At 44.5% G+C, this 27993-nt stretch overlaps 1 protein-coding gene across 1 annotated transcript; it reads left to right on the top strand.

Moving 5' to 3' along the window:
- The first annotated feature begins 1545 nt into the window (after positions 1-1545).
- rock2a (rho-associated, coiled-coil containing protein kinase 2a) lies at positions 1546-27840 on the top strand. Its single transcript, XM_031866716.1, has 27 exons — positions 1546-2483; positions 13944-14025; positions 14167-14267; positions 14639-14776; positions 14900-15160; positions 15406-15550; positions 15679-15817; positions 16652-16743; positions 16974-17133; positions 17255-17309; positions 19079-19167; positions 19303-19351; positions 19727-19862; positions 20388-20479; positions 20774-21020; positions 22016-22122; positions 23338-23497; positions 23694-23854; positions 24070-24254; positions 24354-24423; positions 24685-24788; positions 24947-25133; positions 25903-25996; positions 26101-26195; positions 26322-26513; positions 26670-26838; positions 27764-27840. Exons 1-27 carry the CDS (start codon positions 2385-2387, stop codon positions 27838-27840), a joined length of 3486 nt encoding a protein of 1161 aa, XP_031722576.1. The 5' UTR covers positions 1546-2384.
- Positions 27841-27993: the final 153 nt, after the last annotated feature.

Below are 27993 nucleotides of genomic sequence, written 5' to 3'. Positions count from 1 at the left end.
ACATGAGCACAAACTACAAACTACGAGCACATTGAAACCATTCAATTTACTCTGTGGCGTGATTTCAAACACAAGTCAAGCCTCGTATATGGTCAATGTCCTTTGTCATTAAAGTTAGTCAGGTAAGGTAAGTAGTGATTGGTATTATATTAGTGGCAATCACTTTCCCAGTAGTGTCCCTGTTGCACATTATTTACACACTTTAACACAAAAAGGATGGCTAAATACCCAACAAAATGGCTTTTTGCGTGAAATAGATTTGTTTTTTGCAGAATGGAGACCGATGTGGAATCAGCAGTTTATTCAACTGTCGAGTGCTACAGCTGATCAAAGCTCATGGGAGCTTCAGATACAGTATATAGAGATATATATGTATATATATATATATATATATATATATATATATATATATATATATAGGCCATGGGTCACTCTTTACAAAAGCCTGTCTACATCCTATTTTTATTCTCCTCTAAAGATAATCAAATAAAAGAAGATAAATATGTATTGGAATTGCTCAGTAGCATGTTTTGTTGGCCAAACTGAGTCAATATTAAATAATGCTCACCAAGAGGCAATATGAGTTTAATATGGAATAGTGTTGTTTCACACATTTCCCAGACATCACCTGTCAAACAAACCGCTTCCTTGGATTTCTTTCTCTTATTAAAGTCTCTCTAGGTGGCGCTCGTGTGTTGGGTCGGTTCCACCGCTGTGTCTTAGTTGCTCCTCGTGCAAACTAACTTATTATTCCAAATATAGAAAATGTCAAATGCATCGCTTCCTGTTTGGTGATATGGGATTTATTTTGTTTGTCCCCCCAGGAAAAGAGCGAGCACCCATTCCAGTTGTGTATTTAACGGCAAAAGGAAATGGCTCCAAAGTCGAATGACTGGTGCGCTGCGTCAAAGAAAACAGCTGCAAAACAGTTATTGCTGTAGATGCAAACACTTTATTATAACAGAGCTACGACCATGAAGCTGCATCTGCGGTCAGACTGCTCCGTCTTTTGTGTGAAATAGAATATATTAAATGTCTGACCACCCCAAACGCCCACACTTTATTATGATGCATTCATTTATTACAATTATAAGACAAGGAAGAATGTCTGTCTGTCTGTCTCTCTCTCTAGTATATCTCATATTCTGAGATAATTGAGATCATGAGGTTCATTTTGATTTTCGCCTAATTAATCATTATTTTGTCAGATGATCCTTAATAGTAACAACAAAAAATAACCAGGGGCAGATGATCTAAAACTTTAAAAAGCTTCTTAGGCTGCACTTGATACACTGAAATGAACTTTATTTTGAAAAATATAGTTGTCGAAAACTTGTAGGAGTAACAGCCAATCAGAGAGATGTGTGTCTGTCTGCTATCAAGTTATATTTAAGATGCTATAGCACGTGCTTGTCTATTTACTAGCTAGCGGTTCGTTTTCAAATAACTTGAATGTAAAAAACAAGCAGGGGACAGTCACAGAGGTGCAGGAGGACAGCGGGACAGGTGGCTTATGGGTAGCCGAGTCCTCAGTGCGTCCGCGTCAGGGGGAGGAGAGAGACTTCAGACTCAGCCAGTGTGTGTGTGTTGGTGTGTAGATGTGAGCGCACGGCGAAGAATTCCGCCGCAGGAGGACTTTCCTCTACGAGTTCAACTACTTATTTGTGTGCGTGTGAGAAGAAGAGCACAGAGACGGAGAGGGACACAGCCGAAAATGCGAGAAGAAATCCAGGAAGAGAGCGTCTGCTTATTAAAGATTCAGCGCGGGAGAACAGACATTATCGCCCGTTCGGATGACTTGTGGCAGCGCTGAGGAGAAAACTACAACGCTAACAGGCTCCAAGCATTGCTGAATGGGGTGAAAACGAAGCGGAATTCACTCCAAAAAGAGCGAGTCCCAAAGCATTTCCAAGCGGCCCAAAAAAAAAAAAACCTGAAGGGGAGGAGAGGGGGGCCAAAGAAAACGCCCTGCTGCCTGTTGCTGGTATCTCCACATTCAAACTTTATCGGCGAGTTGGAAAAATGCATCTTTCACTCAACGGGAGGTGATTAATTCAAGTGTAACTCTCCTCCGTTAGCCGAACGACAACACGGCTAGCTAACCGAAGGGGACCCGCTCTCCGTAGCGACTTTCTTTGGGACTCGGGGAGCCTCTGCTTTCTTTGGGAATATTTTTTCTCTTCATTGTGCACACTGCTACTCCTGTTGGAAGCGAGTTGGGTGGGCTGAGAGCCCCGAGGCTGCTCCAGCTAGGCCCACGGCCATTAGCCAGGAACAAAGCGGTTTCACATGTAAACTCACGCACAGTTTTTGGAATAAAAAAAAAAAGAAGCTCTTCACGTTTCACTGAACTTTTTTTTTTGTTAACGACCGAGGCTGCAGCCATGTCGCTCGGCGCGGAGAGGAGGATGGAAGCCCGGCTGAAGAAGCTGGAGGGCATGATCAGAGAACCCCGGTCTGCCATAAACCTGGAAAGTTTGCTGGTGAGTCAAGTGGGATGCACGCCTCGTACATTATTAATGGTAGCCCGACACGTTAGACGCGTATGCACACACCTGGGTAACGTTGTGCTGCTCACGTGACGTGTCTACACTCGTTTTTGCTTCTTTTTAATTCCCAGACTGTAACCTGCTACTGTTAGCATTGTCGATACATTATGCAGACTGTGATGCTGCACATTCTCTTCTATTCTTTTTTTCTTATCTTCTCCACCAGTTATGTAATTGCACATTTTCAATTCTGACCTTAAATCTTGCCATAATACGCTTTTATGTTTTAAGGAGAACCTGCACTAATAGAAGCCTAATGGTGGTTCTATTGTAAATGGGCCTGATTAATAGTTAAGACTGAGTGCAGACGGGGCAGTTTGGGGGCTCTGTGAAGCGTGTCTACAGATTAGGATTAACCAATGGAGAATGTCCCACTTGGTGTGTTTATGATGACTAATGTTTCTGGGTTACAGTAGGGCCCAGCAGACACCTATTCTTCTCTTCCCGCACTGATGGGTGATTTAAAAAAAAAAAGATGCTGTCCACCCAGTTTTGTTTTTTTGCTTTGACTTTGGACTGATACAAAACTCTTGGATCTTAAAATGTTTGTATTTTTCTGATCGAAGGGTCTTCTGGAAACCAGCATGGCACAACTAAGGCTACAGTTTTATCCCTATCTAAATATGAACTGTTAAATCATCAAGAGAACCCCCCCCCCCCCAAAAAAAAACAACAACAGGGCATGCTATCTTTGGCATGATCAATCAATCAGATATGTGAAACTAAACTGTCACTGCATGCCTGTAGACTGTCAGCTCAGTAAACTGTCCTGATGGTCCACCTCTGACTGTTCCATGGAAGCCCGTGTATTGCTGATCACTATTGGCATACAGCGTGTTGTGAATCATACTGAGTCCACTTAAATGTATTTCTGTCTTGCTTCCCACATACATTTCTGGGAAGTGACTCGGTGCATGTCGTCCACTGTGTTTACACTCGTAGGATTGATTCACCTGTATTTTATACAACTCATGATTGAGAATTCAACATTTGTTTTTGACCATCATAAGATGGGCTGTGGATAGACCAGTACCAGTATTTTATACAACTTCAAAATAGGGTATCGGTATTTGATATTTCCTCTACTGAGATGATCTGATCCCGGCATTTGTCCCGTCAGATACTGAGGCAGAGGGAGATAGTTTTTCCCCTTTTCCAAATAGCAGGAGTTTGAGCTTTCTTTTTGGAGGATGACGTTATAATTATTTGGCAAAAAAGATACTTTGCTGTGGAGAGACTTAACGTGTAATACTCTGAACATTTAGCAGAATACTGGCGTTTACTTCGAGAGAGAGAGATGCTCGCGGGGTCTTTTTTTTCGCAGGTGGAATAAAACAATGCATACTTTAAGTGCCTTAATAGTTGCTCACAGGCTCATATTCGATAAATAATGAATCACACATCCCCCTGCTATTGCTGCTATTGTGGCACAGCAACAATGAGAACAACGAGCAGAAGAATCTGCTTTGTAAAAGAAACTCAGCAATTAATGTGGGCTCTGTGCTTGTCAGTGGACTTGATGTATTCAGGGCTGGCCAGCGAGCAGTGGGCGGACTACCCCGAGGATACGGAAAGCTGACAGCGAGGAATCTGCAGCATCTGTCAAGTAAACTCGCTGACCTTCCTGTAAAGAAATCTGACCTTAATAAGCTGGGACAAACTGTGTCGTACTCGTAATGTTGTCATCTGTGATGAACCATTACATCTAACCTGCTTCCAAGAGCGCACGTGATGCTTTAATGGCGCCATACACCGTGGTCATATAAACTGTCCATCGCTATTACGGCCTCTATCAGCCTTCAATCAAATGTAACCTGAAGTCAACCTTCCCCCTTGTGCAAACCATGGTGATCATTATTTGGCAGCACGCCGCCGCTGACTGAAGTGCTGGCAGCCGCGAGCCCAGGGAGCGATTGTCAAGGGCAAGCAAAAGAGAGGGCATTTCTCGAGATAAAGACAAACTGCGGGCGCTCGATCGCGGGTTACTACACGAGTCGCCTTTTCTGCTGTCCTGAAGGAAATGACCTCACTGGGTAAATAAGTCCGGCAGCTATATATGGGGCTCAAAGTCCCCTGTCGATTGACTGCGCTTTTCCCCTTTCACTTTTCCAGCCTTATCTCCTATTTTCCTCTGCCTCTGCTCCCCCCTCTCAGCCTGCAGCACAGGCCCCCCCCCCCCCCACTCCTCGGGCTTGTTAAACACACTGCAGGTATTTTAACTGTAGCTCCAGCTCCAGAGCCTTTTGATGCCGCTGCAGACCTGGCACTGCCAGATAACTTCGTGCTCGGCACTCGAGCCGTGAGCCGATATAGGATGCTTATAGCAAAGTGTTCAGCCTGATGATGTCTTCCAGATCACGTCTTTTGGAGGGGGGGGGCAGTCCCTGGGTGTCTCTTTCCCATTCATATCAGTGTGATCCTGACACAGCATTAGGTGACCATGACATTTCATACAACGCACTTGTTTGGTTTGGCTTATAACGTTGCTTATTCCTTCCACTCCCCTTTCCCCGTCCCCCTACGTTGTCCGCTCCTTTCCCACCTAATGTTTACCGCTCGTCTTCTAATCCAGCATCTCTCGTCTCCCCTTTCCTCAGCCTTCTCTTATCTTATTGTCCCCCCCCCTCCCCTCTCCACACTGGAACTTCTTCCTTTCTTGTGTAGCTCTTGTAAGGAGGTGGGGATAACTCCCGTGTGTCATGACAGACGGTCTTCACCCCCCATAGTCAAGCCAGAGTGTCCTGCTCTCTGTCTCCGGAGTGCAGTTGAATTGCTCTGAGGCAAGCAGCAGCAGTCCCTGCTTCAATGTGCTCGCTGGAGAGAAACACTGCCTTATAAGGCACTGGGGACGGTGGCCCCGGCCAATTTTTTCTGTCTTTTTTTTTTTTTTTTTTTTTTTTTTCTCTGCAAAACAAGCCAGTCTCTCTGCTCCACACCTCCTCTCCTTAGACTTTTTTTGGTTTTTGCTCCACTCCAGTGGAGAAGACCCCGGCGTCTTCCGCCCTCGGAACTCTTAAAATGTCACACTTCACTTCAGCTATGTATCGCCTAGTCTTCTTCTTTAGTGGTCACAACATGTAGCTTCATCGGGGGTTTCCCTGATCCCTGGTTTGCTAAAGACATAGAAGGCCCACGAGATTTATTCTGAATATCTCTGATCCGTTTTGTGTCCGGGGTTTAGGTTGAACTACAAATACCGGTACTCCTATTCCACTAACTTGAGTGTCTGTACAAAGGCATTCTAACGTTTAAGTTCTTAAAGGGATAGTGGGACGTTTTGGGAAATGCACTTATTGGCTTTCTTGCTGAGAGTTTACTGATGAAGCTTGATATCCCATCGGTAAATATAAAGCTACAGCCAGCAGGCGCTTAGCTTAGCTTAGCATAAAGACTAGCAACGGGGCCTAGCTCTGTCTCAAAGGTAACACAATCCACCTACCAGCGCATCTAAAGCCACATGTTTTAGATTAATCCGTACAAAAAACAGTGTTTTTTGGAGGCATATGTGTGAATATCATTTGGCCATGTGACTTGCTGGGATCTCCTCTGGTTGCCTGGCAACCTCACTGTGAAGACAGGACTTCAGGAAGTTGGCTTTGAAGTCTGGCACACAACCCCCCCCTGGAGAAATGACAACATGTGTATTAAAACAATGCTTGTGTACAGAGGAAACAGTTGAGATATAACATGTTAATTAGTGAACTGAAATTGACTCGTTGGGGTTTTACACGGTGCTGTAGAGACAAAAGTGAGCTATCAGCTGGAAGAATGGAGAAAACGGTGGCATCCTGACACGCGTGTGCAGCAGGCATTTAGTTCACATGTCCCTTTTCTTCGGCTAACTATATTTGTGTAAGTTACGCCGAATCATTTCGACAGTATCAGTAGTGGAACATGGCTCAGAAAGCTATGCTAGTGCCTTAACTAACTACAGTAGCTTGCTAACACTGAGCTAACATTAGCTTGCTAACTCTCCCATCATCAGGTTAGTTATCAACTGCACCCCTGGTAGACATAGGGTGACATGCTGAGCTGTGCTGTTTTTAGCTAGCCACGGGCTTCTTGTTAGCCCTCGGTTGCATCATTCGTGGTGCCGATTCTTTCGGCACTTTCTGTCTATGTGGCACATTGTTTATCATTTTGTTAGCAATATCGTACAAAGTTACATCACAACTTTCTAAAATGTTCTAAAGTTTTGTGCACAGATAGACATTTGCCCAAGGGGTAGAATGTTACATTTGGGTATTGGTGCATTTCTATTTGTTTAGATGTTCCTGGTTTTGGATTTGAGACCCTGAGTTGTGTTCTTGTACTGTATTGCTGCTTTTCTCTGGTGGAGAATCACGCTTTAAAGACAAACCAGCTGCATTTGTAGTGAACGGTTTGGATTGTTGCTGATCTCCCAGCTGCTGTGATACATCCGACAGCTATTGGCTGTTAAAATCGTCTCACTGGCAGGCACAATATGTAGTAATGTAGTTGTGATAAAGTCTTGTTGTTTTGCTTTAAATGGTAAAAGGACCCCCAGCCTGCTGTAAAACATTACTTAGAAACCGAGCAAACATCCGAAGTCTAAAGCACACGGATAAATATACACATACTTGATGGCACATTATATAATATCTTGGAGAAATGGAAGAAGACACGAGCCAGGCCAAGATCCACCTCACAGGGATGTGAGAAGGAATGCAAAAAATGAGGAAGAACTTAACCTCCAGAATTGACTGGTTATGCAGGACGTCCAGCAAAACAAAAGGGCTTAAACTCCAATTATTATTACCGCTGCGACTGCGCTACCCATCTGGTTGTATAATGAACCTTTACATTCACTGCTGTGAATCTCATCCCGTCTCATAATCTGACATTTTGGACTGCAGAGGGGCGTCTCGAGGTGTTTACCACGGTATATGCTTCTCATGTGAGAGGAAACATATACACCCTGAGATTTGTCTTAATCTGGCGGATCTTCTCGTCTAGACATAAGGACCATGGCTGGGATGATGGGGGGTGCATTCAGAAACAGCGCAGCTTGAGAACAAAAATAAATTTAAAAAACAGCATTTTAGATCCCGCCGCTCTGATGGAAGATTTGACTTTTGATGGACTTTTACCCTCACTGATCACGGGGACACAGGGACGTCTCCACCGGCTGAATGCACAAATCTTGTTGCGAGATTCTGTAGTCTCCCCCCCCCCCCCCCCCTCCTCCTCCTTGTGTGAGCGGTGAAGAAGTTTGACACCTGAATCTCTATGTATTTTAGTTTTAAATGAGATTGTGTGAGTTTGCAGAGAACAGGAGTCCCCCCACGCACAACACATAAGCCATCCATCTGCAGCCGCAGCGTTATCATTCCATCACAACCTGCTGGTGAAACACAACCTCCTACACACACACACATGCACAGCAGGCTTTGCTTCTCGTGGACACACTTGTCTTTTTTTTGTGTTCATTTTCACAAGTGTTATTCACTCGGTGTGTGTGTGTGTGCGTGTGCTGGAAGTTAGCTCAAATAGTTTGAGCCGATACTAAAAATATTTACACACAAAAACTTGAACCCTCAATAGAAATCCAGCCTACTGACAACATTCTAATGTTCTTGGCTTTCTTATGGCAAGTTGGTCCACTACATGTATTTAATGGCAGGAAAACTAATACAAGGAGTCGTGTGACAAATACAAAAAAAGAATATTCAAAAGAAAAAAGTAAGGATGGGAGTATTTTAAGTTCCAGCTTCTCAAATGTTAATATTTTCACTTCTCGCTCTGCTATGACAGTGAACAGAATTTCTTTTTTAGACGTCATCATGGGCTTCGGGAACTCTCGATGGGCAGTTTTTGCTAGTTGTTGATACGATGGATTGAGAAATGAATGAGTGGATCTATCCCGTCTCTATCTGTGACCCTTCATCACAGGCCGTGTCCTTAGTATTGACATGAATTATGTTCAAGTTAGAGGATCCTCTTACTTCAGAGGATGGAAGGGTGAAAATATTATATTATATATATTGTATTGTAATAAATATATTTCTTATCCATTCAGTCATCTTGGGACCTCTCAGATTGATCTGCACCACTGGGTTAAACGATGATACAATGTTTTCTTGTTGTTATCACACCAATCCAAGGTTGTACATGTGTTAAACGATAATGTTGGTTTGCTGTTAGAACCCCCCCCTTTTATCGTGTTTTCGTTTCTGGAACATTATTAGCATTCAGAAAGCCCAGTTTTAGGATAACACACACACAGCAGGACCTTATGAACATGCAGTCCTCCCTTTGCTGTGTGTTTCTTTTCTTTTTTTTTCCAGGCACATTCCTCCGTATACTTTATGATAAATCATGGGTGCCAAACGCGCTCGGGGCACAGGAGCATGGGACAGACATCTGTCAAATGCAGGAGAAAGCGTCCCCGTTATTCCCCGCGGAGGCATTAGCCGTGCTATTTGCGAGGCCCCAGCGGGATTCCTGCCGCCGTGTCTTTCCTCGGAGAGTTTTCGGGCCCCGGCCTGGCACGGTCCCCCCTGCTCCGACCCGGCCCACCGTTTATCCCCGCCGACTATTTTTAAAACGGCAGGAATTCAATCAAAACATTAACTCTCTCTGCCCGATCCTTTTAAAGCCCAGAGCAGCGGCGCTTGCTTCTCTGTTCCACATGCCCAGTGACGAGACGGGTACGGAGGGGAGGAAGAGGGCTGAGAGAGAGGAGGAGGAGGGGGGGGGGGTTCCTCTCTGTGTTCAGCTCCTTTCAGGTTAACATCATCACATTCCTGACCAGTGGATCCACGTGGCCTCTTTTATAGAGTGATTAAAGAGTGGAAGCAGGCTGGGGGGGGGGGTGCTCCGTAATGTCAACAGCAGGTTGGGTAAATAAAAATGTGAAAAGAATAGAATGTGCTTATAAAACTGCTGCTGCTGCTTCTCTGAAGCCTCAACTGGTTTTCAACTCTTTGTATTTTGCAGGAGTTGCTAAGCAACCAGCCATAACCCATTGGCTGGATGACAGCGTAGCAGTGATGCAATGCTGAAGTGCTCTCTAATAGATGCATAACAGCTCCTACTGATAGCGCTTCCTATCAGCTCTGGCAGACATTGCTGTATGTCGAGCACCTGACACGATGTCATGATTTGGATCCATTGTTCAACAGTCGCTGTGACGAGGGGGGGGGCGGATCTGTGATGGTCTGGAACAGGTCCAGATAGGTTCCATGCATTAAAGTGCGCCTTACACTTCCCCAGACACTTGTCAAATTTATAAATAGCCGCTTCAGCTGAGTAGCCCAGAAATGTCCCCCAGAGTTTAGTTGGCATTTGTTTTTTACAGTAACGCTAATGGAAGCGAATTGGAGGAGCGGCATGCAGCCATTCCTCTTGTGGGAACTCCAGCAGCTCGTTATCCGTGACCGACGGGGCTAATGCGGTTAAGTAAAGCATTTTAAAAGGGGAATGCGACACATTTTCAGAAGCAATATATGTCATCGTAAGCTGCAAACATGGCCTAGCTGACACCTCTCACTGTCGGTTCCATTTGCAAAAAGTTCCATTTGTGTTTACTTTGCACGCTGTCGTGGAACATCGCTCGTCATCTTTTTCATGTCCAAAGCTGGAAATGTGTGGAACGGAGAAGAGCGTTTCTACTTTGAATGCTTTGGTCCAGAGCACAGACGTCCTCTCCCGATCACGCTGCTCTGTTCTTTCTGTTTGGGATCAGAGCATTTTTCACTTTACAGTGGAGCAGTACATGGTTGATTGTTAATGGAACTCCTGTGATGAGCAAGTGACCTTTTCCTCTCAAATAACTTAAGACCTGTGAACTATTCAGTGACACTTGATCTCTATTTGCTTTGAAAGAGCATTGTTGTCCGTCCACTTACATAAGCTCCACGCGGGACCCGTCCCAGCTGTGTCCGGCTGCTCCGCCTCTGCAAACGACCAAACGTTTTGCCTATGATCACGTTGTTACTCCTGAGAGCAGGCCCCCGTCCGTCCACCTCAAGAGGCCTGAAACCTCTCGTGGTATAAATAGTTTACTTATCTCGGCCCTGCAGACAATTGTGAAAGTATTTATTATTTGTCAAACTGACGGTACTTTATTTTCACCGGCATCTAACAGACATCGGCCTCCAACCTAAGGCCCTGGTCAGAAAGATTTGTATTGTTGCTAGGGAACTACCGAATGAGTGCTAACATTAGCTGAACACAAACCATGAACTACACACTGCCTAATCGCTCCATTACAGTGTAAATCGATTAAAAACTGCTGTTTTCTGCTCACAGCATGGTCGGTAAAGCCGTATAGCTCTGGGGATCCTGCAAAAGTCACACAAAACAGAAAAAACGGGAATGACATCGTTGAGTTAAAAGTATTTAAACTCCAGGCATTTAGGGCGCCCCGCAAAACAATAAGAAAAAGGAGCACCAGGCTGCTAAACGCGCTCTGACTGATCATTGGACCTTAGCCTGCTGTGGTTTGGATCGCAAGTTGCTATGAAACCATCTGTTAACATTTTTACAGCAATAAAGCAATAAGTTTAAGGAATACTTCACAAAATGACCATTTGTAATCAATTACTCACCATGTGTTGTCTTGAATTCGTTAAGAAAACTAAATAATGGTGTAATGACAGCAAAACTATATCAAAACTCTCACACAACTTGTGTATAAGGGCTGATTTATCTGGTCATATGCTCACTAAACACATGCGTCTTTGCCAAAAAACCTAAATGTTTTCTGCAAGAGTTCCAGGTAACACTGGGCGAGTAATTGACAAACAATTACTGTTTTTGTGGAGGAAGTATTCTTTAAATAAATAAATACACAAGCATTCATTTATCATAAAAGCACAGGCCGACATGAAACTGTTTAAACTTAAACTAAATGCACGATATATTGGAGGCCTGAGGCATTGTGGGAATGATACCTGAGCTATGTGGTTGCTGCTTGATGCACAGGGACTGGTTGCCCTCCTGCTCCTTGGGTAGTGTACACCAGCCAGTCCAGATGTAATGCATGTGCATAGTGGCCTTTGATAGAAAATCACACTAAGAAATCTGACACAAAATAAGGGCAACACTAGTGCAGTGCAGTTGTTCCCCCCCCTCTCCTGTAGCTTGACACCACTACAGTGTTGTGGGTAATGTAGCTACTGCAGCAGCTTCATCTTTAACACCGACAGCAGTGAAGCATGAAGACATCATGGGCCTCCAGCTGACTCATCAGTGAGTGTCCAGATGTTTTAGGCAAGTAAATTGTTTATCATCATATCATGCATCTGATGCATTCATACATGCTCACACCTGTAGCTGCCGTGCATGTGTGAAATATATATATATATTTTTTTTGACGAATGCAGAGCAACGGTAGCGGAGAACGCTGCCTCGGAGGAAATGACTTGCACACTGGGACTGGCTTCATGACACAGTGAACTTATCTGCCAGCCCCGGGGTGGGGTGGATCGTTTCCTGTATTGCTGCGGGGAGATCCTCGTGCGTGCACGCCTACGTGCACCCGGCAAACCCCCCCCTCTCCGTGTGTAATTTATTTTTCTTCCTTAAATAGTAGTTTTGTGTGAGGTCAGTCCTTTAATGGGGAAGTGAAAGTTGAGATGATGAAATGGAGTGCGCAGCCCGCCGCGGACTGACTGCAGCCGAGCGGAGAATGATGGCGGCGGCGGCGGCAGATAAGACGGACAAGGAGGGCGGCGGAAAAAGGTCAAAAGAGACGGGAGAACAGTGGAGGACGTGAAGCAGCTTGTGCCGTCCTGTCTCAGCACTGTGATGGAGGGAGGGTTGAATGAGACGAGTGGAAGACGCGTTTGAAAGAAACCAGGAAAGAGCGCTGGGTCAGATCCGGGTTCTTGCGTTCTCTGTTCTAACTTTCGGCTTGGTCCAAACAGCTCCTCGTTGACCGGTTCAGGAATGCGTAGCTGACAAAAGTTGATAGATGACTTCCTTATTGTAACACACTGTAACGATTAGGGGTTGGCCTCGGCCCGTCTTTTGCTTATTTGATGGTTTCCCTACATTGCCCCAGGTCAAACTAAATCCATTATGAAATGACAGCTTGTGTTCAGTTGACCTGACGTGCTCCTGCAGTGTGACGTCAGCCTCACAACACTTCAGAGACGCACTCTTAGTCAGAAATACATCAGTAATTATACTGTTTGTTAAATAATTAGAATCTTCATACGTCTCCTTTTAACGCCAATCAGTTGGTCAAATAAATTCAAACTACAATTTATTTTCCTCTTCTCTTCTAATTTCCTCTATTTTCCTTTATATTTCACCTGCTCATTTCCTTTTTCAATTAGTTTATTTTCTTATGTTTTGATCTTTGCACACATTTAGTTAAGTGAATTAAATGTTCCTAATGAAGGTCCACGTCTGCCCATGTGATTGGTGATTGGTCTATAGTGTGTGTGTGATATATTGAGCATTCTTCTGCTTTTCAGTGAATCATTATAGAATCAGCTGTCATGTTATTTCCTGTGAGCTGGTCGTGACCTATTGGAGAGGATTTATTCCTGCGTTCAGGCAGAAATATGCAGAAAGGACAAATGAGTGTGGTGACTACACACCGTGTGGACATCCAATCATCTCCCTTAGACTGTGTGGTCGCAGAAAACAGTGCGTTCCTCATTTGTCAGCAGATGAATATCATTGACAGAATCAAGTAGGTTGTTGCTGATGGAAAGAACAATGAGTCATCCTGCCTCTTTCTGTCTCTCGAGGATTAAGGCCTTCAGTTCAAACCGTTTCTCTTTGCCTGTAGCTGCTGTGTATGTATCCAGTCCGTCAACTTGATCCGTGTGGAGTGAAAGGCTGGCCCAAGCTGTTAGAAAGCACACAGGAAATCAACTGTGTGTAGAGATGCAGTCAGTGGTCAGTAATGCTGCTGTGTGAAGCCCAGTCGCTCCTGCACTCCACTGCCTTTATTGGGTAGAACGTGTTTGCCAGTTGCGTTTGCTTCATGTTTTTATAAATAAGTCTGGAACTATTTTTATTTTTTAGGAATGATGCATTTCCTCTGTAGTTCAGATATTCGCTCTATGCAAAAGAAAATCATTAATACGTTCTGTCCAGCATTAGGCCAACTGACTAGAATCTTAACAGGAAATATTTTGACACTCAAGCTGTGATTTTTCTTTTTGCACATGAATGTCAAATCCTGTCGCAAATGAATGCTGAGGAATGGAGACAACACTTCTTGTCATTAGAGTATCTGTCATGTTTCACTGTGACGTAAGCTTTAGCGATCAACCCACACTCCTCTACGCAGAGAACGTGTTAGAACTCCAGCTCACTGTCAATTCTAAGGAAGCAAAACCAGCAGCTGGAGGTGACTACATCACCTGGATGGTCATGACTGATGACTGATTGTTCTCTCTTTCCGTGCAGGACTCCATCAACGCCCTGGTCTTGGACCTGGACTACCCCGCACTACGCAAGAACAAAAACATCGAAACCTTCTTAAACAGATGTAAGTCGTTTTTGGGTGCCCGAGAGGGAGAGAGGAAGAGAGAGAGATGGAGGACATTCGCCTTCTTTCAAAGCTGTAATTTGTTCTCGTGGTACATTCACAACATCATTAATGTCATTTTTTTATTCTCTTCATACTCAGATGAGACAGTCATTAGACAGACTCGAGACCTCCAGATGAAGTCTGAAGACTTTGACATAGTTAAAGTCATCGGTCGAGGGGCCTTTGGTGAAGTGCAACTAGTGAGTATTGGTTTTCATTTGTCAAGCTGTCCCTGGCAAGGGTTCTGTGGAGTGATTAGGATCACTGCCATGGGTTTCTACACATAAGTGCAATGCAGTTACAACCCTGTTTTATAAATGACGCACAGCCTCTTTTACTAGTCGAAGCCTTTGAGATTATGTGAGAATATTTCACACTCTAAATTGACTTTTGCTGCAGGACAAATCATCCGTTATGATGGGAATACTTGACATTGAAGGGCAGTCGGTGGTTTGATGCAGTTTTATGTAACCTGCAATCCACCGTTTTGGCCAAAATGTTGGACTCTGAAGAATCTGAAATTCTCCATTGCTTTTTCCACCTCTGAATAACTGGGTCTCGCCGCTATCAGGTCCGGCATAAAGCCTCTCAGAAGGTCTACGCCATGAAGGTGCTGAGCAAGTTTGAGATGATCAAGCGCTCGGACTCCGCTTTCTTCTGGGAAGAGAGGGACATCATGGCCTTCGCCAACAGCCCCTGGGTTGTGCAGGTACGACATTTTAAATTCACCGATCGGCTTCTGATTTTTTTTCTCTCTCTCTCTTCCCATGGCTCCATCATCAAAGTTTAAAGCTAGCTACTAACGAGATCTTGTGCGTTTGGGTCCACCCAGTTGTGCTGTGCCTTCCAAGACGAGCACTACCTCTACATGGTGATGGAGTACATGCCAGGAGGCGACCTGGTCAACCTCACCAGCACCTACGACGTGCCGGAGAAGTGGGCCAAGTTCTACACGGCGGAGGTGGTGATGGCCCTGGACGCCATCCACTCCATGGGCTTCATCCATCGGGACGTGAAGCCCGACAACATCCTGCTGGACAGACTCGGGCACCTCAAGCTGGCCGACTTCGGCACGTGCATGAAGATGAACTCGGTGAGTTGAGTCGAGGGGGTCCCTGAATGTGATTCATGAACAAAACCGCCGTAGTAGTTAAAACAGCCCTGCTAGAGGTTACAGTAGTTGTACATTTGAGATTCCGGACTAGATGGTTACTCAGTCACACAGCAAGCTTTGTGTGTCTGCTGACACGTCTCATTTGGAAAAATGGAGATTTCAGGCTCTAATGTTAAAAGATAGGGCCGCTTTGAAGGATATTGACTCCTGGATTTGCGTTGCAGACGGGCATGGTGCACTGTGACACGGCTGTCGGGACCCCAGACTACATCTCTCCTGAGGTGCTGAAATCCCAGGGAGGAGACGGGTACTACGGGAGAGAGTGTGACTGGTGGTCCGTAGGGGTCTTCATCTTCGAGATGCTTGTTGGTCAGTGCACATTTTAATTAAGTTATTGATTTTGTAAAAAACAAGAGTGGAGAAGTGCGGCGTGTTGGAAGCATCTCAGTAAGAGACACAATGTTTGTTACAGCTAACGTAACTGAATTTGCCGTCAGGTGACACGCCATTCTATGCCGACTCTCTGGTGGGAACCTACAGCAAGATCATGGACCACAAGAACTCCCTCAACTTCCCCGACGATGTGGAGATCTCCAAAGATGCCAAAAACATCATCTGTGCCTTCCTGACCGACAAGTACTGAGAGTCGCACTAAATGTTCCAAGTATTGATTGTGACGACGCCAGGAGGGGCTACTTTTTATGTGCTGCAGTACTCGGGCTTCACCCAACATGTTGATGTTATTGAGCTGCACACAGCACACTGATCTTTATATGTTTTAGGGCCATTGTAGGTTAAATATACATATCATTTTTATACAGCAAACTAGGGAGGAAGGACCGATAATATTACAAGAAAAACTCCTTTTACAACAGAACTTTGACGATGATTACATTTTTACTTTTGAAGTCGTATATTTACAAGAAAAAGAACGTGGATATTCTCTGAGATTAAAGTGGTGAATTTACACTAATAGAACTTAAATCATAAATTTAGGAGAAAATAAAACTCTTATTTGAATAAGCCCAATTCAGTACAAGTATTTCCTTATTGCTGAATCTAATTGCAAAGTATAATTTGATAGGTTGTCCACTGTGGTGTGATGAGGTTGATCCAACCTTGCAGAGTGAGGCCTTGTGGTTCCTCATACATTTCTGACTCTAAAATCTTAGAGAATATTGGAGTTTTTCTCACGTAAATTATCGAGTTTCTTTCTAGAAAAATTACCACTTCTTTAACTTCGTTCTGTTTTTACTTCCTAATGCGACGTCGTATTTCCACCACTGGTTTGCGACGCTTTAGGCCAACGAAAATCAATGTCTGTATATTTTGCTCTGGTGTTCATTGGCTCTCGGAGAAGAATATGGCTCAACAGGTCATGTTTGCCTGTTGCCACTGATACCGTTGAACTGAAAACAAAAGGTGCATTTAGTCATTGCTCCGCGACTCATTCACTCTCTTTGTTTTGAGGGAGGTGCGATTGGGCAGAAACGGCGTGGAGGAAATCAAGCGGCACCCTTTCTTCAAGAATGACCAGTGGACCTTCGACACCATCAGAGACAGTCAGTATCCCCACGGTTCACCGAGCAGCCTCACAATGAGCCAGTACAACAAGCCTTTTAAGTGACTCGAACGTTAAACAAGGATTCTTTTGGAACAGTGGCCAAAGAAGGAATTATTTATAATAACTGCAAAGCCAAGTTTTGTTTACACAGTGCTTCCCTTTTCCAGCAATTCCCACTTGCCTTTTTCCTCTTTTTCTTTCTCTCTCTCTCTGTCACTCTTTCCTCAGCGGTCGCTCCTGTGGTCCCAGAGCTGAGTAGTGACATAGACACCAGTAATTTCGACGAGATCGAAGATGACAAAGGCGATGTGGAAACGTTCCCCAAACCTAAGGCCTTTGTCGGAAACCAGCTGCCCTTTGTTGGCTTCACTTACTTCAAAGAAGACCAGTGAGTCATCTGTTTTCTTCTAGCGATATCTTATCATTTCATCAGATGTCAGCACTCGGAGAGATTTGTTCTTGGCTGTCATCTTGACTTTGTGTTGATTTTGTCCGTTTTCCCTCCTCAGGTTATTAAACGCTCCCAACAACGTCTTGGTGGCACAAGACAATTCGAAAGGAGAGGTGGGTTCTTTTCACTTCCACGCACCTCGAGCAACTCCAACCAGGCCTCTCAGGAAACGAATAAGCCAGGCATCACTTTACATGACCTGTTGACATTGCGATTAATCCAGCTTCATTCTGTACTGACGTTCAGGATTATGATGGAAATGACTCAGGGAAAGGATTTCCCGTGATTTATTTGTACTTGAATTTCAGTGCTCTTAGTCACACAGAAATCCTTAAGCAGCTTTTGGTGTAAGTGGCTGACCTTAAAGCTAATCTGTTATTGGCCTCAGTGCTGCTTGAGCAGCCTTATCAATCAACTAGCACTTCCCAGGAAGACGACAAAGCCCCAGGTTTTTATTTGTGTTGCAAAATGATATGATGTACGGGACTAGAAACTTTCAAGTAAATCTTAAAGCTTTTGAGCTCTGCAAAAATTGTCAATATGAGAGTGCTTCTGTAATGACTAGAAACCTTTTATCTTAGGAAGTTTTAAAAGAGCTTCAGATCAAAAGTTCCTCCCACTGTACAAAAATGAAGGCACGTATCCCTATCCCCCTATCCCTGCTGTCATATTGCCGGTGATGTTGGTTGGAGCCAGAGTCTGTGCAGAGGTATCGAGGTCCCGCCCATACAAACATCCTGAGCCAATCACGAGCACAGCTTTTTAGCGTGAGAGCAACCTTGCTGCTGTACTTAACTGACATTAACACCACGTCTATATATATATCTATAGATTCATTTATGAGCTAATTGATGTATGTCTTGTTACACAGACGCTTGAGTTGTGTTTCAGAAAATGTCATCTGATTTGAAAACACAGGGCGATCCGACAGCGCTGTCTGTCCTTATGAAGTCAGTGGACATGTTGCTGAGCTAGCGAGCGATACAGTCTGTGTATAAAGATCTTTGCAGTATATATCTGAAACAGACGATCACGGTTATGGAAAGTTAAAGTTGCGTTTTCCCGGGCCTCCGGCTCTCTGACCACTTCACTCAGAGCAGCTGGTATTCACAGCTGTCAAGCATGACATCACTCCCCCTTTTTATAGCATCAAATAACAATTAAAACCAAACTTATCAGAAAGCTAATCTCTTGAGCATACATCAGCGCGATAAGAACTACATAAAATGACGGAAACCATCTTTGGGGATAAATGTATTCGACGTGTAATTAGATCTTAGTCTGGCCCGTGGCTCGTCAGCTAACATGGTGAACGAGATGTTTCGGTTTCACTTTTGAGGAGCTGTCATCTGTATGTCTATGTGCACACTGAGAATTAAGTCCAATTCTGGTGTTCTCCTCAACTGTACCGAGCGTTTTCGTGTCTTTCAGCTCATTGTTTTATTTCTGAAGTTATTTCTCTTAACTTAACTGTAATAAAACCCACTTTACACAACCTGCCCAGCACCAAACAATAACTAGCTGGTGAACACGGTGAAGCATTTTGTAACACGAGCCAAATATATAACTATACAACAAAACTGAGCTCAAAGGAGCATGAATATTAGAGGTACATTGATCCGGTGACTACTTCAAACAAATGCTCGTTCTGTATTTGGTAGATTTGTAAATGTATATTATTCAACTTTAAAGGTGATGATATGTCAGTTTTGTGTTTACATCTTGTGGCCCAAAAGTTCAAATCAATGCAGGCTTAAAGGTGCACACATTCCCGAGTGTCAACTCTCAAAACATGGGCTAAAGGTTGCAAACAGCTCTTGAACTTGAGCACTTGACTAGTGACAAGGACACGTGTGATTGCTTGTTTGTTTTCTCTCCACAGATGGCAGCACTGCAGAAGAAACTGCGTCTCCTGGAGGTGCAGCTGAATAATGAGAAGCAGGTCAAAGGCGACATAGAGCACAAACACAGGTACAGGTTCCGCTGTAGAAACTTTTGATAACAAACGGCAGCTTTTCTTTATGTTGCAGACACGAGCACAGTGACCATCGCCCTCACAGCTCATGCAAATGTTGTCCTGTTTTCTTTTTCTTTTCTTTTTTGCAGAGCTGCCACCAGCCGTCTGGACAAAATCTCCAAAGAGCTTGAGGAAGAGGTAAGCTACTCCCCCTGAAAACACAGTGAAGGCACCTGTTAGTGTTGAGAGATCTCTTGCATATTTTGACCCGGTCTCCGTAGCAGGATCGTCCCAGTTTTGTTTTTTTTCACCCATTTTTATGGCCTTTTCCCAAAAACTGTAGTCAAGTCAGAATAATGATTTCTCACTCGACCGGTTGAACGCCGGTGTGTCGTGTCCCGCGAGGTTCCACTGGACTTCACGAAATTCTAATAACCGCACTTAAAGGTCTGATGGGATCGTATTTATGTCGAGCCCCTATCGGACCCCAATGGAACCGTCTCTAATAAAGCGAGTTAGGGAGTCCGGCCCCATGGGACACGTTGAGCAAAGTGTTTCAATGACTGATTTCAGGTGAGCAGCAGAAAGAATCTGGAGTCGACTCTGAGGCAGCTGGAGAGAGAGAAAGCTCTGCTGCAGCACAAGAGCCTGGAGAGCCACCGCAAGGCCGAGAGCGAGGCCGACAGGAAGCGCTGCCTCGAGAACGAAGGTGACGCGACACACACACACACATATTGTTCATAATATGCGTCCTTACTCTCCTTTTGTTGCTTAATGAATAGAAAACATAGAATGAATCACTTATCTTGTTGCATAATAATAATAATTCTTTTGAGACATGGCAGCAGATTTCATGCACCATCAAGTGTGTTTAGGTATCACATTTAAAAAAAAAAAAAATCTATCAAGAGGCATACTTTGTTTTTGGTGCCAAGTGATCATAGTTAAAAGATGACAGTTAATATGCAAGGATCCATTGAAATATTGCCTTTTACTAAATAAATTGTTCGGCTTTTAATTTGAAGTAGGAGAGTTCTGATAGAAGTTTGCAGGCAGGCTGAGATAATGTGGACATTGCTGCCATCATCTGGTCGAATAGACTCTTAGACAGCCCTGTTCTGTGATGCCCATCACTGAAAAGAAAAACAACTTCATAATGAAGAAGGGTGATTGCTATTATAGTATGTGTATATTATATATTATAATTTGTTCTGTGTTCTTGTGCGTTGTGCAGTCAACAGCCTTCGAGACCAGCTGGATGACATGAAGAAGAGAAACCAGAATTCACACATTTCCAACGAGAAGAACATTCACCTGCAGAAACAGGTCCGTCGCTTATACTGTCAGTTGTATTTTTTTCTGGGGGCACTGAGGTTTAATGTCCGTAAAGCCACTTACTGTTGTAAATATACAGAAATGATTGTTAACGGAAATGCTTCCAAACAGGAAGTACTAAATTGTTTATTATAAACGGCACTAAGCCGATTTCTCTTTATCCCGAAATAAAATAGTTGATTGGAAAGTTTATATGCAACAGGACATTGACAAAAAGAAAAATGATGCGTTTCCCAAATGAAACCATTTCCGACTAATCGTCACACTTTTTTTGTTTCCGTCAAGCTGGAAGAAGCCAACACGTTGCTGCGGGCCGAGTCGGAGGCGGCGACGAGGCTCCGTAAAACCCAGACGGACAGCAGCAAGCAGCTGCAGCAGCTGGAGGCCAACGTGCGCGAGCTGCAGGACAAAAGCTGCCTGCTGGAGCGCAGCAAGCTGAGCCTGGAGAAGGAATGCATCAGCCTGCAGGCCGCGCTGGAGGCGGAGAGGAGGGAGCACAGCCAGGGCTCCGAGACCATCAGCGACCTGATGGGTGGGTCACACACACACACACACACACACACACACACACACACAAAATCAATTCTGGGGAGATTTCTAGTCTGTAAACAATGGTTGTCTGGTTTTAAAGGGATAGTTTTGTAGTGGGGTTGTATGAGGTACAGATCCATAGTCACTGTATTACCTACTGTAGTTACCTGCTTTTTTTTGTTTTTTTTATGAGGTGGGAATTCTATGACAGGCCTCGGATTAAAATGACTTTCTGTCTGCCGGGCAGCTCACACGGCAGATTCACAAGCGCAGCTAGGTGGGCAAGAGCAAAGTGACGCTCAGATACAGCTGGCAGCAAAGAGGCTTTTCCGGCCTCGATACTGCAGCATCATCGCAGTCAGAATCCATTTCAGCAAACAACGGCGGTGCTGTCGTTGTGCGTGGGTGCGTGAGACAGGTTGATTGGAATTCATTCAGAAGAGCTTTTATCTAAACAGGTTTGTCTGGAGGGGCTCTGCAGAGCCACAACGGCCTCGATCCAAACCAGAACAAATACATCTGATATTTACACCGGCTGAACAAAGTCAAAAGATGAAATACTAGCTCTCCTCTCTGCCCTTAAATAAAGCAACAGCCAGTTCCTGCATTGCAGTCGAGTCGGGGCTAATAATATAACCTCGGTCTGGTTAGGGCAGTACTCTGGCTATTTGAACTGTCATAGTGACTTTGAGAGAGAGAGAGAGAGAGTGTGTGTGTGTGTGAGTGTGTGAGTGTGTGAGTGAGTGAGTGAGTGAGTGAGTGAGTGAGTACAAACCGTGGCACATGGCATGGCTGGGGGATAAAGCAACACACATACAAGTGGTATGCTGCTCCGTACTGCCCCAGTCCTGCTGGCCACAGATCAGTGTATGTATGCATACCAATAATGACGACGGAAGTGTTTGGTTTGTAGTATGCTACGTGCACGTGTGGAGGTATTTTTGACTTCTAAATGAAACCTGCTCCTCTGAGAACTCTCTTGGTTCGGTCTTGCAGGACGCATCTCCGGCCTGGAGGAGGAGGCCCGTCAGCAGAGACAAACTCTGTGCAAGACCGAGACCGAGAAGAGACAGCTTCAGGAGAAACACACCGATCTGGAGAAGGTAAAGCAGTTTTTCTAGCTTACCTCTAAGTATTCGTCATTGGTTTGTAAATCTTACATTTTCAGTATTTTGGGATGCTGTCTTGTAACTAATGTAATATGAATACCTAGACATCTTGAACTCCCAAGATAAAACCTACAGAATGGTTCATCCCCAGTGGACTTTGGTACCTGTTACCAGTGTTATTAAGGAAAGCTTTTGTTCTAGTGTTTTTCTTCTGGTTTGCTGCAGTGGGAGCATCACAACACAGGGCAGATAAATACTCTACAAACCCATTAAAGAGGCCGCTCCATAACTGGTTTAAAAGCCTTATTATTTAGAGATTATTGTACAACTGACAATTGCAAACATGCTGCTGATTACACTTAATGGCCAGCGTCTTAATAGAATTGTAATCTTCCAAGTACTTACGCGGATCAGCTGGTGAGGTCTATTGGTTGCTAAATAATTCAAAGGGCATATTGATCCTGGAGCTGAAGCTTAAAGGGCTTTAGTGAAGAACTTTGCTTCTTGACTATTCGGACGGGTAGTTAGTGAGGCACTATAATCACTCGGTGCTTTAATCCTTTGTTATTTCAGATAACGTTAAAGGGGTAGTTTGGATGTTTTGAGGGGTTGTGTGAGTTATTTATCCATTGTCAGTGTATCAGTATATCTTCATATATTTAGAATATTTTTACCTTTCAGACAATAGTTACTGACGCTGAACTGAAGCTTGTACATCCATTTATGCTCTCCACAAAGCCACTACACAGTACTCTTACCCTGCAGAACACAGAGGTTGATGGTCTACCTGGGCTGCCTTAAGTAGTTAGTTTGTTTGTGTTATTCTGTGACTTTGGTGAATCCAAACTAACTCTTAACAACACCAAAGTTTCACAGTAACAAACTAACCGATGTCAGCCAACGGTAGACCAGCAACCCCGTGTTCTGCAGGGTAAGATTACTGTGTAGAGAGCATAGATAGCGGCTTCAGTTCCCCGTCGGAATGGGACATCTGACGGCATAAGTAGCTCATTCAACCCCAGTACACTTAATAAAACTATACCTTTTAGTTCAGTGCTCCTCTTTTGGGCTCTACTGTGCCGCTGGAAGTCTGAAGTTGAGCTGGTGCAGCGAATGGCGTCACGTACGTATTTGTGTTGTCGGATGTGTGGTTTCAAGCCGAGTTTTGCTCGTAGGCCTTCAACGTTCGCCCTCGTTTTGTTTGCGCAGGAGAAGAGCAACAAGGAGATTGATTTGACCTACAAGCTGAAGGTGCTGCAGCAGGAGCTGGAGCAGGAGGAGGCCTCTCACAAGGCCACCAGGGCACTGCTGGCAGACAAGAGCAAGATTAAAGTAACCATCGAGGGTGCCAAGTCAGAGTCCATGAAGGGTAAAGGCACAGAAAGTTGCACTCTCACAAACCTCCTTGTTCATCTTAGTTTGTACCGTCACACAATATAGAGTGTGAGGGAGAAGCAACAACTTCAAGATTTCAACTTAAATTTGCAATTATTATCACGCTTTTACACACTACTGATTAACATGACTTTAACATGTGGAAAATGTGTGACACAACTCTCATCCAGAGATGGATCAGAAGCTGGCGGAGGAGCGGGCGGCCAAACTCAGGCTGGAGAACCGAATCCTGGATCTGGAGAAGCACAGCAGCATGATGGACTGCGACTATAAACAGGCTCTGCAGAAACTCGATGAGCTGCGCAGACACAAGGACCGACTAACCGAGGAGGTGAGGGAGTGTTGATCTTCCCTTCAGGGGAAACGGTGTGCTGTTTAGATATTAAATGCCACCCACAGAAACAAATCTCTCCGCCTGTGTAACAGCGCGTCAATTGTGAGCTGTGGAGGAGTAACAGTGAGCTAGTTGAGACAATAGCGGTAAGTGCAGGCATCCAAGTATTAAAAACCCGCCTCCCCGCTTTGCATTTGTGCTCATTCTCTCAGGTGAAGAACCTGACGCTGAAGATCGAGCAGGAGACCCAGAAGCGCAACCTGACCCAGAACGACCTGAAAGCCCAGAACCAGCAGCTCAATTCGCTGCGAACCTCCGAGAAGCAGCTCAAGCAGGAAGCGAATCACCTGCTCGACATCAAACGCAGCCTGGAGAAACAGAACCAAGAGCTGCGCAAGTCAGTGTGCATTTAGTTTTAACCTCTGTTCTCGCTCGAGGGTTTAATATTCTGACACAAAGAGGATGATGAGTAATAGATTGTTTCTTTGTACTGCAGAGAACGACAGGACACAGACGGGCAAATGAAGGAGCTGCAGGACCAGTTAGAAGCCGAACAGTATTTCTCTGTGAGTCTTTTTCTGCGTGTGGATGTGAAATGAAGAACACGTTACGGTTCTGCATCCTGCTTGCTGAGCGTGTGGGCTGTATTGTGCCATCAGAACAATATTCCTATTTATTTCACTAGCTAATGCATGTTGTAATGTGTATTCACTACACTGTATTGAATAGCTGATGATTCTTTCACACATTTCTTCAAGAAGGTAAAACAATACATGATCTGTGTAAATGGAGTAATGCGTAGTTCACCTGTGTGCTGTGTTTCCCAGACGCTGTACAAGACCCAGGTCCGTGAACTAAAGGAGGAGTGTGAGGAGAGGAACAAGCTGTACAAAGACGCACAGCAGTCTCTGCAGGAGCTACAGGAGGAGAGGTGGTTTGGCTGCTTGGAGATATTTTCCCCTTTTTTTTTTATTCCACTTTAATAATCAAGGACAAAACCATAGACCGAATAAGGATGCTGCGGACCGTTAATCTGCATCTCAGAATGAGACGTTGGTTTGCCGTTAACACTCGTTGGTTCTCCTTCAGGGATTCGCTGGCGGCTCAGCTCGAGATCACACTGACGAAGGCCGACTCGGAGCAGCTGGCGCGCTCCATCGCCGAGGAGCAGTACTCGGACCTGGAGAAGGAGAAGATAATGAAGGAGCTGGAGCTGAAGGAGATGATGGCCCGACACCGCCAGGAGCTGTCTGATAAGGACATCACCATCGGTTCGGTGAGTCCTGTGGCCGTAAATAAATCGAATCTACGTGATCTGAGAGGTTTTCCTGTTTGTTTTTGGATGTGTTGGTATGCAGCTGTTCATCACATTGGATAAAGAGGTTAGCTTGCCTCGTTACTGAAGTAATACAATATGATGTATAATGATAGTGTAAATTCAGTGCATTCTCAAGCTCTACAAAGACTTAAAGAGAAAGTTCACCCCAAAATCAAATACACATATTTTTGATCATAATCTTTAAACTATTTTCTTTCTACCACACTACACCCGCCAACCGCATCACCGCGCAGAAGGAAGAGTTGAGAGGCTGATGACAGCGCGAGATAGAAACATTGATGGCTGAGCTGTAAGGATAGCTAGCTCAGTGGTGCTAGGTGAGCTAACAGTGTCGAGTACAGATGAACTCTTCCTTCTGCGCGGTGATGCGGTTGGCGGGTGTAGTTTGTTAGAAAGAAAATAGTTCCTACATGAAACTGCTCACAACAAGGTCTGTGGATTATCTTACGTAACCGGGTCAGGATTGCTGGAACATGGCTGTTGGTTTTTTTAAATTCTTCAGCACTTTGAGCACACTGATATGTCCAACACTCTATATGGATTAATAGTACTACAGGTAAGAGGAACAATATGTGTTTTTGATTTTGGGGTGAACTGTCCCTTAAGAGTTCAGGTTGGACAACAGGTGGCAGTGGCAGACAGCCTTGCCGGTGCTCATAATAACCCATTATATAGTAAATATGACGGTACTTCCTGCCCCATGCAGCTGGAGGAAGCCAATAGGACCCTGACCAGTGATGTCGCCAACCTAGCCAATGAGAAGGAGGAGCTGAACAACAAACTGAAGGAGGCAATAGAAGGTAATTCAAATGTTTAGAATTTTACTTGTGGGCAAAAATACTGTCAGGGTTGACATTTATCATTTTTGTGTTTTTTTTTTTTTTTTGTGTTTTGTTTTTTCCAGAATCAGAAAAGTCAAAGGATTGGGAGCAGCAGATCATCCAGATGAAGCAGGCCTTTGAGAAGCAGCTGCAGTCAGAGAGGACGCTGAAAACTCAGGTAGGTCTGCCGTCAGATCAACTTACCACACATGCGCTTCATTTGTACTCGCTCACGTACACTCCGATCCTGAAACTATGAAAACACGCTGAAAGCAGGAACTGTGCCACTCGTGTCCGTCCGCAGGCCGTCAACAAGCTGGCTGAGATCATGAACAGGAAGGAGCTCCGAGGCGTAGGCAGTCGCCGCGGTAACGACACTGACATGCGGCGGAAGGAGAAGGAGAACAGGAAGCTGCAGTTGGAGCTGAGGTCGGAGAAGGAGAAGCTCAACAGCAGCATCATCAAATACCAGAGGGAGATCAACGAGATGCAGGCGGTCAGTAGAACAGTTAGCACAGTTTGCACGGCGTGTTTCATCATTCCTCATTAATAATGTCATTTTAGGCACGAATGTGGAACATGTTTCTTCTTGGTTAACAACAGTTTCTTTCCTCCATCTCCAGTATCTTTGACTGTTACTCTTGATTTGCAGCAACTGTCTGATGAGAGCCAGATGCGTATTGAGCTGCAGATGGCCCTGGACAGCAAGGACAGCGACATCGAGCAGCTGAGGAACCTCCTGCAGACGCTCAGTGTTCAATCCATGGATTCTGCCAGCGTCAGCAGCGGGCCGGAGTTCGATACCGATGACGCGTACACAGGTCAGAGCTCCACCACCGGGTGATGTGAATGGAATTCCTATAAAAACCTATATATACTGTACTGGTGAACAACATGATTACAAAAATGATAAGTGATAAATAGTTATGTCATGCAGGGGCGTAACGGTACACAGAAGTCCCGGTTCGTTTCATTCCCGGGTTTAGCGGTTCTGTGTGGGTTCGGTACAGTGGAAGAAAAACAAATGCATAAAGATACGTTTATTTTCATTTATCCTGAATAGACAGTACTACAAGTGTCAAAGTGTCTCCATTTTTTTCCTCCTCTTCCTGGTGATCGACACATCTGGGGGATGCCGTCGAAATGTTGGCTGCGTTTCCATTCACATCTCCACGTCACATGTCCTCGTCTCACACACAACTCTCCGTTGCTGTTGAAGCTGACGGGTCCTCTGGCATTTCATTTGCGTTCGCAAAGTGTGACTGACTCGCATGCCAAAATGCACCCGTTGCCAACGACGTACAGCTAAATGTTTCCAGAATGCGGAAATCTGGTTCGGCATTGCGCGCATCAATCTGCACACCGTGTATTCTGAGTGCCAGTGCGTGCACCGAATTGTGACCCCTGTACCCTGACGGTTCGGCGGGAATACAAGAACTCATTTTATGTGAAGAACTATTTTAAGACGCAAGTTAGATGAGGATTTGGGTTTTCAATGAAACAAAAAAAGACTTCATCTCTGCTGTACACCAAATTTAGTAAAGTTAAGTTAGCAGGGAATGCACTTTCATTCAATAAATAGTTATTAAAAAAAGAAGTGGATTAGACCTTGTACCAGAGCAGGTGTTCGTATTATGCTTTGTAAAGATGCACAGCTGATGGAGGTTTCACTCTTCAGATTATCAGCGAGCTCACATCCTGTAACCTCCTCATCTCTTGCTCCTTTGCTGTCTTTCTCCCGCTCAGAAATGAGACTGGAGGGCTGGCTCTCTCTCCCTGTAAGAAACAACACCAAGAAGTTTGGATGGGAGAAAAAGGTATAGAGAGAGCGAAAGCTGCATGAATTATATGTATATGTGTATATGTACGTGTGTATATATGTGTGTATATGTGTGTATATGTGTATATGTGTGTATATATGTATATGTGTGTATATATGTATATGTGTGTATATATGTATATGTGTGTATATATGT

The sequence above is a fragment of the Anarrhichthys ocellatus genome, unplaced genomic scaffold, assembly GCF_004355925.1.
Source record: "Anarrhichthys ocellatus isolate YVR2014 unplaced genomic scaffold, GSC_Weel_1.0 scaffold36, whole genome shotgun sequence".
Lineage (NCBI taxonomy): Eukaryota > Metazoa > Chordata > Actinopteri > Perciformes > Anarhichadidae > Anarrhichthys > Anarrhichthys ocellatus.
This window is presented reverse-complemented; position numbering and strand designations above follow the sequence as displayed.

Bases quoted from the DNA above. Each gene is read 5' to 3' on its own strand.
- rock2a (XM_031866716.1), top strand. From the start codon at position 2,385: ATGTCGCTCGGCGCGGAGAGGAGGATGGAAGCCCGGCTGAAGAAGCTG. The intron at 19,863-20,387 runs GTGACGCGACAC...TGCGTTGTGCAG, and splicing joins GCGCTGCCTCGAGAACGAAG to TCAACAGCCTTCGAGACCAG. The intron at 26,514-26,669 runs GTCAGTAGAACA...CTTGATTTGCAG, and splicing joins AGATCAACGAGATGCAGGCG to CAACTGTCTGATGAGAGCCA.